This window comes from Hippocampus bargibanti, linkage group LG09 (assembly GCF_051943395.1).
Source record: "Hippocampus bargibanti isolate YZ-2025 linkage group LG09, ASM5194339v1, whole genome shotgun sequence".
NCBI lineage: Eukaryota > Metazoa > Chordata > Actinopteri > Syngnathiformes > Syngnathidae > Hippocampus > Hippocampus bargibanti.
The window spans coordinates 21,078,664-21,095,428 of record NC_142742.1 but is presented as its reverse complement, the minus strand read 5'-3'; the positions used below and the strand labels follow the sequence as shown (position 1 = coordinate 21,095,428).

The following is a 16,765-nucleotide window of genomic DNA, read 5'->3' as shown; positions in this document are numbered from 1 at the left end:
CAACATGGCGGCGCCCTGTGCCAGGTCGTGTGTTGTGAAACAGCCAGTCGCCAAATAGTGAGCTGTGTCTGTAAAAGACAAACAGTGTTTAAAATGTAATTTCGGAGGGTCTCCGTTATAAGGTGACATTAAATATCAGCAAGACTGTTCAGAAGTGCCGGTCGTATATTCGAGAGATGTTTTCCTCTGTATGGACGCGACTTCCCCGTCGAGTTGCGTCCGGACCAGTGAGGAGGACATTGAGTCTATTTTCCAGCCCAGGACCTTCAAACTGGAGTAAAGTGGTGTCCGACGCTGAGAAGATAGTGGGTTATCCAACTTCTTTCATGAGCCTGCGCTGTCTGCTCAGCGACGAGTTCAGTAACGTTGCCATGCATGTCAAGAAGCTGGTCGGAACCCAACACCCTCTACTTCATACTGCAAGGTAAAAACATGACACTACTGTCATCTTTATCGCTTTGAAATTATCGAGAAGACAGCTTTAAAAAATGGCTGAGCAGTTGTAAATTAAATTCATTCATCCTTTCTCTGTCTTTCATAACTTTGCTGCTGTGAATTGGGAATTTCTCCAATGTGAGACCAATAAAGGTTATCTCGTCGTCATTCATTCGTCTTCCTGAATGTTTTATCCTCACGAAGGGCGTGGGGGGTGCTGTAGCCTATCCCAGCCGTCTTCGGGCACTAGACAGGGGACACCCTGAATTATTTGCCAGCCAATCACAGTGCACACAGAGACAAACAACCATTCACTCTCACTTTCACACCTAGAGATAATTTGGAGTGCTCAATCAGCCTGCCATACGTGTTTTTGGAATGTGGGAGGAAACCGGGAGGACCCGGATAAAACCCATACGGGCCTTGGGAGAACATGAAAACTCTACACAGGGAAGCCGGAGTGGGATTGTAAGTTAATTGCTTTAAATATTCATATGCAATAACATGTCACCTACATTTCTATTCAGTGCTACTAAATATGCACAAATACATGAACCAATATACATCGTACTATCTTAAAATGCACGGTCAACACATGTACAAAATATTCATGCTTCCACCACAAAGGTTTAGAACAATCAAAAATACCCACATACTCCATTTTTCCCCTCCTGGTGATGAAAAGGGCTCTTCTGCATAAAAAAATACTATTTGATGGATGGACAAATCTGCTCAGCAGCAGCCAAAATTTGGTGTGAAAAGAACTAATTTCCTTCACTGTTTTAAACAAAAATGAACTCGCTCAAATTTTTTATATTAATTTTTATACTACTGCATCTTGTTTTATTGGGTTTGTCGGGTCTGTCTGCCATCTAATTGATTGGTGATATTCCAATTTAACACTGTACAGTGGACAATCCCTCATTGTGGGAGATAGGGACCGTGAATTGTGAAAATCTGCCCAGTGAAATGCATTGGAAATTTATTTTTCTATTTTGTTAACTTGAACTTACTGAGAGAGGGTGGTGGAAGCCTGTCTTCCCCCAGTTGCTCATCCCTGTTCTGTGAAATTATCAAATACTGTCATGAGAATATGTATGTACAATATGTACAATATTTGTGTGTTGGTGGAAGTGAGGTGTCTCATCAACTTGTGATTAATTTATCATGAATGACAGCTGAGTTGTCTTTCTAAAAATCAGTGGTCTCAAACTCGCGGCCCACGGGCCAACTGCCCGAAATAATATTTTGCGGCCCACCTTGACATGAAAGATTAATGTTAGTGCGGCCCGCATGATTGATATGAATGAAACTTGTGTGTGGAGCTGAACAAACTGCTGAACAAACCATGGAACAAACCACCATTTTGGAGCTCCAGAGGGAATTTAATCACAGATTTGCAGACTTCTAGATGCACAAAGCTACATTTAAAATGTTTGCGAACCCATTCTCTTTTGATGTGCAAGATGCCCCTCCTGTGTTCCAAATGGAGCTCTGTGACCTAGAGTGCCACTCTGCACTCAAAGCCAAGTTCAGGAATGTGAATGGAGAAGCAGACAAGCTTGGGCAATGTTTGAGAGAGTTAACCCCCAGCTTCCCTGAACTTTCCCGAATGTTCAAGCGGACCATGTGTCTTTTTGGGAGCACATACTTATGTGAGAAGCTCTTCTCCACCTTGAACTTGAAGTCCAAGTAAAGGTCCAGACTTACTGATGAGCATCTTCAAGCCCTACTCAGATTCTCCACTGCCTCCTCCCTTAAGCCAAATGTGGCTCGGCTTTGTGAAAACAATCGCGGCCAGGTCTCTAGCAGCAAGAAGTAGGCAAGAGAAGCCATGTTTAGTTAGGACAGTTCATGTTCAATATTTTAATTACAGTAAAGTCTCGTTATATCGATATTCAAGGGAGTCCGAAAAAATATCGATATAACCGGGACTATCGATATATCCGATCCTGCGCCGAACTGCATTAAACAAAAGCCGCCAAAAGAGGGCAGCCAAGCGCCATATAAGAAACGGAGCTGGCCATTAGCTCCCTATTTTTTAGGTGAGAGATGTTCCCCCAATGTTGCCTCAAAATGGCACATATAATTCTTTAATGATTGTAAACACGTATGCTTTAATCTTCAGAACTACAGTGTATTTGAAACATATTCATAACTGGATGTGTAACAAGAAAGCATATTATCCGAATCTGAAGCCATTGTTTGGATTCACAAGCAATGCAAGACGTCTTGGCGTGAAGTCATTTTTATTTGCATTTGAATAAAAAGTGACATCGGCTGTCCTTTAATACACATTATGGAATGTTAATAATTTTCAAAATCATCGCGCTTCAGCAGACAAAACAAGAAACATTGTTGCAAAAAACGATTGCATTCATATACAGTACAGTGGGCATGTACATAACACAACAGGGAAACTGCAACGCTTACATCTTACTGTATGGATTGGATTGGATTGGATATGCCTTTATTAGTCTCACAGTGGAGAAATTTACATTTCACAGCAGCAAAGTGATGAAAGGAATTATGTATACAATTTAAAAAAGTCATCAATCTTCTTCTGCTTCCCATTTTTACCTTTTAACACAAACACTTCAATCTCGTCTGCTACACACGAGCTAGCGTCTGAAAATGAAAATGGGTCTGCTACACGGGTGCTGGGCACGTAACCAAGTCACGTGACCAGGTTGACCAATGGCGCGACCGATGGCGTGTCACGTGACAAAGTCACACGGCCAAGTCGACCAATAGCGCGACCGATGGCGGCTCATGTGACCAAGTCGACCAATGGCGCGACCGATGGCGGCTCACGTAACAAGACACGTGACCAAGTTGACCAATGGCGCGACGGATATATCGATATAAACAACAAAAATGGCCGGCGGGGGATGAAAAGGAGCACCGTAATAACCGGATTATCGTAATAACCGGGTATCGTACTAAACGGTACTAATTATACATAAAAAGACTACAAATGTGCAAGGGAAATGAAAATAGTATCGTAATAAGCGGTACTATCGATATAACCGATATCGATATAACGAGACTTTACTGTATGTTCAGAAAGTTAAAGGTTAAAGAACTGTGAACAGACATTTGAAACGTTATGAAAATAATTACTTTTCCTGTTTTTTTTTTTTCAGTCCTCTGTATCTCCTTTATGATCATTATAATTATTTTATTTTATTTATTTATTAGTGGTTAATTTATTTTTTCTTCATTTTTCCATTTATTTATTTAATTCATTTTGTGTGTGTTAAAAATAAAGATTTTGAGAACATTGGAATGTTTTATCTGTGCTTTTCTTGTGGAAATCCTAATGCGGCCTAGCCTCACCCAGACTCTGCCTCAAGTGGCCCCCGGATAAATTGAGTTTGAGACCCCTGCTATAGATAATCAGCATTTTGCTAACATTTAAATTGTTATTTAATAGAACAATCTTAAGATGTAAAAATAGGTTAATGGTTATATAATGGTATTGCTTGTGGTGTCTGGTTGTGTATCAAGGTTTTTAAAATTAGCACATGAAATGTACATTTCTCCACTGCAAGACTAATAAAGGCTAATGTAACATAATCTACCGTATTTTAAGGCGCACCCTCAATGAATGGTGGCTTTTCAAACTTTTTCCATATACAGTATAAGGCGCATGGGACTATAAGGCCCACCTTCAAAGATTGAAAAAAAACCTTTTCCAAATATAATGTATAAATACCATATATAAACGTTTTCCAATTATAAGGCTCACTACATTATAAGGCACTACAGTAGAGGCTGCGGTTACGCCCTACTTCTTCTACAGGGGGAAATTGAGTTGGTGGCTGCTGACAGTAGTTGCGAGACCTGTTGTGGCTCAATATTACTTCACATATAAGGCACACCTGCGTATAAGGCGCAGGGTCATCTTTTGAAAAAAAAAAAAAAAAAAGGCTTTTGGGTGCACCTTACATACCGGAAAATCCGATAATCTAATTGTTGTAGTGACAATTATAACAAACATATGTGGACAGTAAATATATAATTCAATCAGATAAAAATATGGATGGATCAATACAAATTCATTTCAAATGTAAGTCAAACAAAGTATTATTTAACTATAAAAGTTAGCTAGCTAGCTATTAGTTATTTATTGGCTAGCTAGCTAACCTTCTATCTATTTGAATTATTCCGGGTTGAGTGAACGCTGGCGCATGTGGCTGCCGCTGCTCACCCACAGAAAAACGGATCCTGTGACTGTAAAGTGACCTTGACAGTTTTGAAAGGCGCTGAGAAATAAAATGTATTATTATCTCATCTCATTTTCCGTACCGCTTATTCCTCATTAGGGTCGCAGGGGTTGCTGGTGCCTATCTCAGCTCTCTTTGGGCACGAGTATTATTATTATTATTATTATTATTATTATTATTATTATTATTATTATTATTATTATACACATACATGGTGTACACATCTAGAAAATGTTAAGGAATATAAAATCTTTTCCTTAATGCTTTTCCCTTCAGGGGTCGCCAGAGCGAATCAGTGTCCTGCATCTAACCCGGTTTTGTGCATCCTCTTATCTCACACCAGCTCCCTCCATGTTATCGTTGACAACATCCATAAACCTCCTCTTCGGTCTTTCTCTCGGCCTCCTGCCTGGCAGTTCAAGGCTTAGCATTCTTCTTCCGATATAGTCACTCTCTTTCCTCTGGAAATGTCCAAACCATCTCAGTCTGGCCTCTCTGACCTTTTCTCCAAAGCCTCTAATATGAGTTGTTCCTCTGATATACTGATTCCTGATCCTATCCAACCTGGTCACTCCCAAAGAAAACCTCAACATCTTCATCTTTGCTACCTCCAGCTCTGCTTCCTGTCTTTTCTTCAGCGGCACTGTCTCCAGTCCAAACATCATGGCTTGTACCACCACCGTTTATACACTGTTCCTTCCATTCTCACTGAAACCCTTCTGTCACACATCAAACCTGACATTTTTCTCCGGCCGTTCCAGCCTGCCTGGACACGCTTTTGCACACTCTCCATTGCTCTGGACAGTTGACCCCAAGTACTTAAAATCCTCCATCTTCTTTATCTCTTCTCCCTGTAGCATCACTCTTGTACAGTGGGGCCTTGGCTTATAAACTTAATTGGTTCCCAGAAAAGTGTGTATCCAAAACCATTAAAATGAGAATAATCTGTTCCCAGGTCTCCATAAAATATAATTTTCAACTAAATAAGCCTTAAAACTACACACAATATACCTTATTCTATGTTTAATAAATGTGCTATTGTATTGTAATGAAAGAAATACACTGCACTGTATGATAAAGTCACTGTATTTACATTTGTAATGGTCGTTGATGGCTCTTAATTGACACCTGTTGCTTGCTGACTGGTAAGGTCTTATGAAACTGAGGCATCACATTATCCTTTATCATGTTGATGATTCTCATAGCCACAGTCTTTTCTGGGTGGAACTGTTCAATAAAAGCCTGCACATTACAAATTATTCCATGCTGCTTTCAAGGATCGAAGGGTAACATCATGCCAAGCCTTTTCTATCAGCTGAACACGATGATACTGTCACGTTCCAAGCGTGACAGGGATAGGTGACTTGTCTGAACGTTAATAAAATGGGTTGGATCCCTGAGCAGGCGGCAGAGACGTAGGTGCTGGCAAAGGTTTTATTACAACAAAAGGTGCGAGTCCGATGATTCCACGGACCCGGATTGACGCGACAAAAGAAGGCGGGTGGGGGCGATCGGTCCAGCCTATCAAGCTAGGCAAAATAAAATGACACACGGGGTGAAAAAAACTCGCGATCCCTGAAAGCAACAAACTAACGCGATCGCGGCTAACAATCACCTCGGGCGAAGCAAATTCTTGTGCTGGCAAGTCCAATACACTGGCGAGGCGCGAGGCGTCGTAATCATGTCACTGGTGAGATAACAGCGACTCGTTGAAATGTCCCAGTATCGGTGATCTAAGGGATTGACAGCAGCTGGCGGAGGTCGGGAGCGGCGGCCCCGCCCCAGCTGTCAACTCGCCTGTGACAAGTTCGGTGTCATTAGTCACGTGAAAGCATTGCATAAATAACGCCTTTGTGTAAAGCTTTGTTGCGAAGGATGGTAGAAATGATGGACTTAGCATATCGGTACCAGGCTCTTTATTTGTAGAATGTTAGTAGAAAGTTACTCTCAGGGAAGTGACACACAGCGTGGGAAATGTGTCAGGCTGAGATTCACATGAAAGCCGCGCTGCGCACCTGTGACGCCACAAATGCACACCTCGTTCGTTTTTCTCAATGATCTCCTTCTTCTCCTCGACTGTAATTTTGTTTTGTGTCTTCTTCGACTGAACACCAGCCTGTGGTGGGGTCTTTTTCGGTCCCATAACAGCAAAGGTCTCCTTGGAGGCGATCGACGTCTCTCTCTCTCTCACTCTCGATCGATCGATCGACATGTGCATTCAGAGAAAGGGGTTGTGGAAAGGCAGGCCGGCTGGGGCGCTGTTCAGTCGTGTGTACTGTACCACTGTACTTGGATCCCTCTCATTCACACAGATGTATTCCGTCTTGCTGCAACTAGTCTTCATTCCTCTCCTTTCCAGGGCAAACCTCCACCTCTCTAGTTTCTCCCCCACCTGTTCCCTGCTCTCGCTACAGATCACAATGTCATCTGCAAACATCATCGTCCAAAGAGATTCTTGTCTAACATCGTCTGTCAGCCTGTCCATCGCCATAACGAATAAGAAGGGGCTCAGAGCTGAATCCCACCTCCACCTGGAAGTCCTCCAGCACATTGCAAGATATTTGAACTACAGTACAGTGATACCTCACCTTACGAACGCTTTAGCTCGCAAACTTTTCGCTGTACGAACATTAAATTCGCGAGAATATAATTTTGGCATACAAACTACTTTTCGACGGACGAACCAAACCACACAGCGCCACTGCGGCTGGCGGACTAGTTTTTGGCGGCTGAACACCAAACCACACAGTCGAACAGCGCCACGGTGGCTGGCGGACTAGTTTTCTACACCTCCTTTTGAGTGCAGACGTGGTTTGCTGTCGAGTGGAGTACTTTTGCTATTATGGGACCGAAAAAAAAAACCTACAGGAGGCTAGTGTTAAGCCTAAGAAGACATTAAAGAAAATTACGATCAAACAGAAGAAGGAGATCACGGAGGATGATGGACTAGTTTTCGTCACCCCGTGGTTTGTTATTGAGGATACTTTTGCTATTATGGGACCGAAAAAGACCCCACCACAGGCTAGTGTTAAGCCGAAGAGGACACAAAAGAAAATTACGGTCAAGCAGAAGAAGGAGATAATCGAAAAACACGAACGAGGTGTGCGTTTGTGTGACTTAGCGTCCCAGTACCTGTATGCTAACTCGACCATTGCAACGTGTGGCTAAGGGTGTTTCTGTGTTGTCTAAACCAGAGGACCCCGGGCCGCGGACCGGTACCGGTCCGAGGGTCACTTGCTACCGGGCCGCACAGAAAGAATAAATTATTTACATAATTTCCGTTTTATTTATTATCTGAGACCGAACTATGTTTTATTTTGAAAAATGAAAAGTCACCGCTTGCAGCTCACTTCCGTGACGAGGAATGGGTGGCAAAGCTCGCTTAATTATGCGACATATTCAACCTGCTCAATTAACTCAATCTGTCACTTCAGGGGAAAATGACAACTGTCTTCAAGTTGGCTGATAAAGTAGCTGCATTTAAAGCCAAGCTGGATTTGTAGGGACGGCGTGTGAATAGCAATGTATTTGACATCCTGACCGGTTGTAAGACTAGCCTCACACAAGGCTGCTACACCTGGAGGCACAACCGGGTCCTGAAGAGTTTGGCAGTTGTCCAAGCGCGGGCGTGATCAACCTGTCGCTGGCCACCATCGACGAGGGTGTCTATTGATGAAAGGCCAAAACACCCAATGATTCTTTGGAGCACTACTGATGATGTGTCCCAAATTCACAACCTTCCCATCCCTGAGACACAGCTCCCACACCACTCTCAACATCAAGGCTAAATCGCATGTGAGGACCATCCATTGGCACAAACGGACAGAATAACATCATGTCCAGTGTTTCATAATTCTGATTCATGTTTCAAACATTGGAGGTTTTTTTGGAAGAGACTGGGCCCGAGCCTTCATTCCCCGTGCTGATGCACGAGCACCTGTCTTTGCTTTTAAAAGAATTTGAGCGCTACTTCCCAGCCACAAAAGACCCACGAACTGCCAAGGAAAGAATCTGCAACCCATTTGTCAACAAACCAGGTGAATCCAGCATGCCTGTGCAAGAGGAAGAACAACTGCTGGAGTTTGCAAATGATGGCGGACTTAAAAGTATGTTTGAGAAAACAACTGCCAGTGTTCTGGATTAAAGTGATGGCAGAATACCCCGAGATCGCCACAACAGCACTGAAACCCTGTTGCCGTTTCCGACATCTTATTTGTGTGAAGCGGGGTTATCTGCAGTGACAGCAACCAAAACAAAACTACGGACTAGACTGGACATGAGCAAGACACTTCAGGTGTCATTGTCTCCCATTATCCCTCGATCGGACCGTCTCGTTGCAGAGAAACAAACTCAGGGTTCCCACTGATTCTGTTGTAGTGAGTTGTTTTTTCATGCGCTTTGTACTTGTTTTTGTGGGGTGTCTTATTTTGAAGACACGTTTAAACATTACCATGGTTACCATAGAGCGTTAAAGGACAACCGACGTCACTTTTTTTGTTTTTAACTGACACCAGAAAAACGTTTTATAGCATCTAAAATACCCAAAACACGCAGTATGATATTTTTAGTCAAATGCAAAAGACCAATAAAAATGACTTAAAGTGTCCAAAATCTGACAAAAATTGAGCTGAGAATTGGGCATTTTCAGAAAGTCCCGTCCCCTTTCGTGACGCCACGCCAAGACGTCTTGCATTGCTGGAGAATCAAAACAATGGCTTCAGATTCTGAGAATACGCTTTCTTGTTACACATCCAGTTATGAATATGATTCAAATAGTCCTGATGAGTAAAGCATACATGTTTGCAATCGATTAAAGAATTTATTTGGGCCATTTTGAGGCAAACGGGCGAAGGGGGGATGTCTCAAAAAGAGGCAGAAAAATGGCGACCAGCTCCGGTGAGGAAAGAATCAGCTCGTTTCCACAGCTCTGATACATTCTTTCCATGGAGTTTGCCTCCCTCCGCTGGCGGCTTTTGGGTGTAAGACATGGTTTAAAAAAAACAGTACTGCAAAATACATTGACGTGATGGAAAGACGCTACAATGCGTCTTTTTTTACGGTGAGGAGGCGGTACTTTTCTGACGTCACGTACGGACTCGTCACCAACTCAAAAACGACTTCCTGAATTTTCAGCGCGAGTCTTAAAACGTAAAATATAGCTATATGCGGTGGAATCTTATTAAAATACGCCCAGTAGAAGTCATGTGAAGCCATTTTACAAATACAAACGTCGGTTGTCCTTTAAGGCGCAGAGACGATGTTCCATATGTTGTTGTTGGTGCGACGTTACCAGGAGTCTGCTAATAAAGTTGTATAAAAATACACAATGGGTTCACGTTTATTATTATATTTAAAAGAAAGAAAAAACACTTTCCATGCCTGTCGTATCATTTTATTCTGTTATATTTATCAGCCGGTCCGTGAAAACATTGTCTGACATTAAACCGGTCTGTGGCGCAAAAAAGGTTGGGGACTACTGGTCTAAACAACAATTTCAGGTAATAGAAGAGGTTGAAAAACTTCTGTTGATTTGGATTAACGAAAAGCAGCGAGCAGGGAACAGAGGCAACTACAACGACCATAACAAAGGTAAATAAAACGACTTTATTATACTGTACAGTTTTTTCTTTAATTACAATACAATAGCACATTTATTATACATATAAGTTATATTGTTTCTAGTTTTAAGGCTTATTTAGTAGAAAATTATGTTTTATGGGGACCTGGGAATGGATTATTCTCATTTTTAATGGTTTCTTATGGGAAATAAATGTTTGTCAGACGAACCTTTCGCCTGACACACACTTTCTGCGAACCAATTAAGTTGGTAAGCTGAGGTATCACTGTACTTATTCCCCATTGTCCATCAAGCAAATTGAGTGAAAGGGTCATTCATTGTGGAACTGCGTCTAAAATGTCAGTTTCTTCTCAAGGGAAGAACTATTTTGAAATGTTTCTGATTCCAGTCGCTGGTTGGCCTCTGAAAGTTAGTGTGCACAGTGCAAGTAGAAGGCGCGGTGACCTGTTCACAACCCTTTCGAGATCAGAGCTGCCCATTTCTCTCGTCTTTTCTGTCCCTCTCTCTCACTCTCTTTCAGCATGCCACCCATGCTCCATTCCTTGGCACGGGATTGACTGATGTATTGATAGATGCTGTTGTAGATGGTGACATAAATATTAATCACTTAGCAGCCCTAAGGACGATGGACCACACACCAACTCAGAAGAGCGCCGCCTCATAACAGTTTGTCATATTCTGTTTTGCAGGTTGCATATTTCCTACAGTGTAAAAAAAAGACCACACTTGAACATTTTCAATGGGGGTGATGGGACGGAGCTTCAAAAAAGGGAACCGCTGCTTTTAGAAAAAGCCGCATAGGCTTGCTGTTTAGTGGAAGGTACAAAAATGTTCTCTTGCTGATTTTTTTCTGTTTTCCCATTTTTACAACAGTGTCAGTTACTCACGTATTCAGTCATTTTTCTTAATTGTTTTTTTGCATTCAAATTTCTCCTGCATTTTGCATTCTTATTTCTCCTATAAGTCTCTCTGCATTCCCTCCCTCTTTTCACGGTCCATCTCCCACATCCACTCTGTCCTCCACCTTCCCGTGTGGTGCAGGGGTGGGTCAGCGTGGGGGAGGGGGGTTTGGGGCTGATGTGACACTGGCGGGTGGGAGGTGTGAGGCTGCTGTCTGGGCATTGAGCAGTGGGGGTGTGGCCGCTTGTCTGCCTCAGAGCCCCTAACGAGAGCGTGATTCATTGCATGAGAGGCTCACATAGGGACAGGATTAGAGGTGCTTCATTTGAGTGCTCCCATGAGACATTAAAAACATATTTAATCTAGCTACCACACAGGCAGTAACCATTGCACAATTTGTGTGCCTGTCTTTGTTTATGTACATTAATGTTTTTTTTTTTTTGGTACAGGACTGTGGTGAATTGATGATCATTAACAGCTTCACCTCATATCACAATTTTTTAATACTGTTTATGATTTCACAGTTTCAGTTCAAGAATTTACTGAGAATGTTAATCGGATGAGGATGTTAATTGTTTTTTTTTTTCCTTGCTGGGTGTTGATTTTGATTCTTGTTTTTGTTCATAGGACAAATTATATCTCATTTCCCCAACCTAATACGGGCTCTATGCACATAATTAGAACCAGTACATTATCTGTATGGAAAATTAGTAGTACGTTTAAAGGACAACCGATGCCTCCCGACAAGTTGTGTCCATAATTTGTAAAATCACTTCAAATGACTTCTACTGACCGTAATTTACTGAGATTCTACATTTTAAGACTCACACTAAATATTCAGGAAGTCTTGTTTTCGAGTTGATGACGATGCCTGATGTGACGTCACGTCTGGAACACCCCTGACGGAGAAAGCGACACACAATGCATTTAGGGTACTTTGTTTGGCTTGAAAACTTCGTGTTGATCTGTGTTGATGGCAAAATTAGAAGGAAAACACATAAAAATGCGATGATGAATCGTTCTGTGTTGCACCAAGACTACTATTTGATACTAGTTGACACAAATTCCCAGCAGACAAATCAGCCCATTTCCAACGGAGCTTGGGCGCCATCCTGTGCATTTTCTGGGACGCTACATTGGAGTCCTGACGGCTCAAATTGATATGGGAGGACTTCTTTAATCGATTGCAAACATTTATGTTTTCCTCTTCAGAACTATTTGAATCATATTCAGAACTGGATGAGGAGCAAGAAAGCATCTTCTCCGAATCTTAAGCCATTGTTTTGATTCTAGAGCAAGGCAAGACGTCCTGGCGTGATGTCATGAACAAGGGGGCGGGACCTTCTGAAACTCAGCATCTCCGTGGTCATTTTGAAGTAGTTTTGGGACACTTTAACTTATTTTTATTGCTGTTTTGCATTTGACTAAAAATATCAGCCTTCGTGTTTTGGGTATTTTAGATGCTATAAAACGTTTTTCTGATGTCAGGAAACAAAAAAATGGTGTCGGTTGTCCTTTAAATCAGATCTGGGCAAAGTATGGACCGCATGCCGTATCGGGCCTGGTCTCGGACCAGGCCATACCATTTTGATGAAGTCACAATACTGTATGTGGTGCTTTGATTTGCAAAACAATGCTTTTAGTGTTATGTGCATGTGTGTGAATGAACTAGGCAACAAATGGCTTTGTCTTGTATTCAATGTTGCTGATTTAGTGACATTGACACTGTATTTAACGCCTTTCCTGGTCGCCTACAGGACTATTAAAAAAAAAAAGACAAGTTAGAGGTGCGTCACACTACCATAGCTAGTGATGGTGCACCTTGGTCGGTCATGTGGGGACTAGTGTCCGGGTGAACTGAGCCCAGAATTCCCCTGCCACAACAGCTGGGTATTGGCCAGCACAACCCCCACCTGGGCGCAGAGGACTGCTTCTGGACTTGTGTACATCTCTCGGAACTCAAGTTCTTCTCTTTACTAATTAAGCATCAACTTGAAGTTTTATACTCTCTCAAACCTGTTGCTTATTCTTCACAAGTCTGCATCAGTGCTGTCTGTATTTCTTGACTTGGTGCACATTCCCCAAGGGCCCTGAGGTGACACTGCCATCCAAAGGTGACAATTATGTTCACACACAGCACAACAGGATGAACGAGACCGCAAAGCAGTTTTCTTTCTTTTCTTTTCTTTTTTTTGAACAAAATTCTGAAAGTGATTCAGCGGAGGATTTTTTTTAGGTGGTAGTGTAATTTTTGGTTGTAAATTAGTTGGCCTTTGTTGTGGTAATTCGCTATACATCCTTGGTTTCTTGGTTTGGCTTATCACAATTAATTTTCATGTTCGCAGCAAGGTTCGGTAGAGGGAAAAGTGTCGGAAATTACGGCGATAATAATTTGGGAGTCCCAAATCAGAAGGCTGAATATCAGTTGGAGTATTGGTGTGAAACTCAAGGCCCGGGGGACCAATTCCAGCCTGCCAGGTCACTTTGTGTGGCTCTCAAAAGCAAATCATGTGTCAACTTGCTAAAATATCTACCGAAATGTCAAATTGTTATGTGTAATAAATAACGTGGAGATTTCGCTACCCTGTTTACACTCGCTTGAATAATAATTGAACATTTTTTTTTACATTTAATTTAAAACATTATTTTCTTACAGACCGTGTATTTTAGGTGTTCAATTACCTGACATGTTTCGGCGTATCGATGAGAAGGTTTCTTCAGCCGTCATCTGTACTTTTTTGAAGGTGTCGGACGTTTCGCCTCCTATCCAAGAGGCTTCATCAGCGAACTAAAGTCTTACTGGTCGTATCGGCCCTATTTCACTATCCCTAATGTCCAAACATGGCGGCGCCGGACACAGCTATGATAGGTCCCTACTCTCAGGTTGGGGGGCGCAGAGGACCACTCCATGTGGCCCCACTGATTGTTCCTACATTCCTGACTAACGACTGGCCTATTTGCCCCACTCCCACCGGTATCACCTCATCAGCATTACGAATGTTGCCTAACCTGTGTTGCCTAAGCAGGTTATTGTATGAACGATCCAAATTCAACCTCACCCCACCCGACCGGTTTAATGAAGGATTTAGTTGTTTTATGAGAATCGCTTCTTTTACTCCCCTTTCAAACCATCTATGTTCTTTCTCTAAGATTTTAACCTCATTGTCATCAAATGAGTGGTTGCTAGCTTTTAGGTGCAAATGTACTGCCGATTGAGGCCCACTAGTATTATCCCTGCGATGTTGATAGTCTTTTTTTCAGAATTTGTTGAGTCTCCCCAATGTACTGCTCTTTACAATTTTCATTCTTACAATGTATCGAATAAACTACATTACTTTGTTTTTCATTTGGCAGCCTATGTTTTGGATGCACTAATTTTTGCCTTAATGTGTTTATCGGTTTGAAATAAGTAGGAATTTTGTGTTGCCAAAGGACTCTTTGTAGTTTTTCAGAAACTCCTGCAATGTAAGGTACTGCTACTCCTCTCCTTTTTGTATATTGAGCATTTTTGTTTTCATTCCCTATTCTTTCTTTGTGACATTTGGTGAATGATCACTGAGGGTACCCACAGTTAGTGAGTGCTCTTCTGATATGTTTTGACTCCTTTTCTCTACCTTCAATGCAAAGGGTGGTTAAAAAGTCAAAAAGTGAGTATTGGTCAGTGTGCGTAGCCTTCCTAAAGGCTTCTGTTTTTAGCGCTCTGTCCTCCTTTATAATTACTTTACAATCCAAGAAGGCTAGTTGGTTCTCTTTAATGTCATCACGAGTAAATTTAATGTTGATGTCTACCGAGTTGAGGTGATCTGTGAAGGATTGAATTTCTTGTTTTTTAATTATGACAAAAGTATCGTCCACATATCTAAACCAGTGTCTAGGGTTTGTCCCCGGGAAGGATGTGCGGGCCTGTTTCTCCATCTCTTCCATGGGATATATAAATAGGGCCGATAAGACCAGTAAGACTTTGTAAGCCTCTTGGATAGGAGGCGAAACGTCCGACGCCTTCAAGTACAGATGACGGCTGAAGAAACCTTCTCATCGATGGGACACTCCTGTACGACTGAGAGCTTACACAGATGTTTCGGCGTATACTTCCGCCTTTGTCAGAGTGTCTGACTCTGACGAAGGCGGAAGTATACGCCGAAACATGTCAGGTAATTGTACACCTAAAATACACTGTCTGTAAGAAAATAATCTGTTTTAAATTAGATATCAAGTAGACAGGATGAACTTAATACAACCAATAATTGAACAAACTATTATCAAACTTGACTGATTTGAAACTAGTAATTGATTAGTTTCTTCTGTACAAGTACCGGTAATCATTTTGTGCTTTTGTCTGGATATTCCATTTCACCACTGCAGATTGTGGTTTCACTGTCATAACGGCCCTCCAAGGGAAGACAAGTCCAAGTTGGCCTACGAGTAAAATAAATTTGACACCAATGAGTTAGAAGTTGGTCGGACCATACAAAACATTACCACTCAAATCATTAACAGGCTACTTACCGGAGTGTCAAGCAACAGTACAGAATTGTAGCTTTTCAAGTGCAGTTTGTCAGTTGATGTGCAATGTTCAACCACTTCGATTGTCGGGAGGCGTAGTAAAATGTAATTGTATTGTGATAACTATTTACCGGTAATCACCTCTCGGTCACTTTTGTGCAGCAGGCCTAATTCTTCCTCTTACTTTACAGAGGTTTTGTCTACGACAGCAAGAACAACCTTCAGATGAGGGGACTGGTTGTTCTTCTTCTTTCAAAAGCTGCAGGACCGAGCCATGCATGCTCAGAAGCCTTCGCTCAGGATATGGTCAGTGGCATCTACCCCAGGTAAAATCCACTCATGTCACTGGCACTGAAATATAAGGGTTGGACACCGTTTGCATTTATGCGATTTTGGTTCCACAATTCGATACTGACTCCTAACGATTGTCAATTCTGATTCTTAAAAAAAGTTTGCATGGTTTAAATGACTGAGACCACCAGTTATATTTACAGGACTGGAATCTTCATCACTTAAAGGACAACCGACGCCTCCGGACAAGTTGTGTCCATAATTTGTAAAATCACTTCAAATAACTTCTACTGGCGGCCTGGTAGTCAAGTGGTTAGCACACCGGCTTCACAGTGCAGAGGTCGCCGGTTCGCGTCCCCATCCGGCCTCCCTGTGTGGAGTTTGCATGTTCTCCCCGGGCCCGTGTGGGTTTCCTCCGGGTCCTCCGGTTTCCTCCCACATTCCAAAAACATGCATGGCAGGCAGATTGAAGACTCCAAATTGTCCCTTGGTGTGAGTGTGAGAGTGACTGTTGTTTGTCCTTGTGTGCCCTGCGATTGGCTGGCAACCAATTAAGGGTGTCCCCCACCTCGTGGCTGAAGACAGCTGGGATTGGCTCCAGCACCCCCGCGACCCTAATGAGGAATAAGCGGTACGGAAAATTGATGGATATTTGGTCTGAAAACTTCGTGTTGAGCCGTGTTGATGGTGAAATTAGAAGGAAAACATATAAATAACACGATGGTTGCACCAAGCAACAGACAAATCAGCAGACAAATCAGCCCATTTTCAACAGAGCTTGGGCGCCATCTTGTGCATTTTCTGGGATGATAGATTGGAGTCCTGACGG

At 42.3% G+C, this 16,765-nt stretch overlaps 1 protein-coding gene across 1 annotated transcript in view; it reads left to right on the top strand.

The window, feature by feature from the left end:
* Positions 1–16,765, top strand: part of pdss2 (prenyl (decaprenyl) diphosphate synthase, subunit 2) — a 59,594-nt gene continuing 42,829 nt past the window's right edge. The window contains exons 1-2 of the mRNA XM_089004386.1: positions 1–424; positions 15,837–15,971. Coding sequence (XP_088860512.1) covers positions 177–424; positions 15,837–15,971 — 383 coding nt within the window. The 5' untranslated portion in view covers positions 1–176. The remainder of the gene's footprint in view (positions 425–15,836; positions 15,972–16,765) is intronic.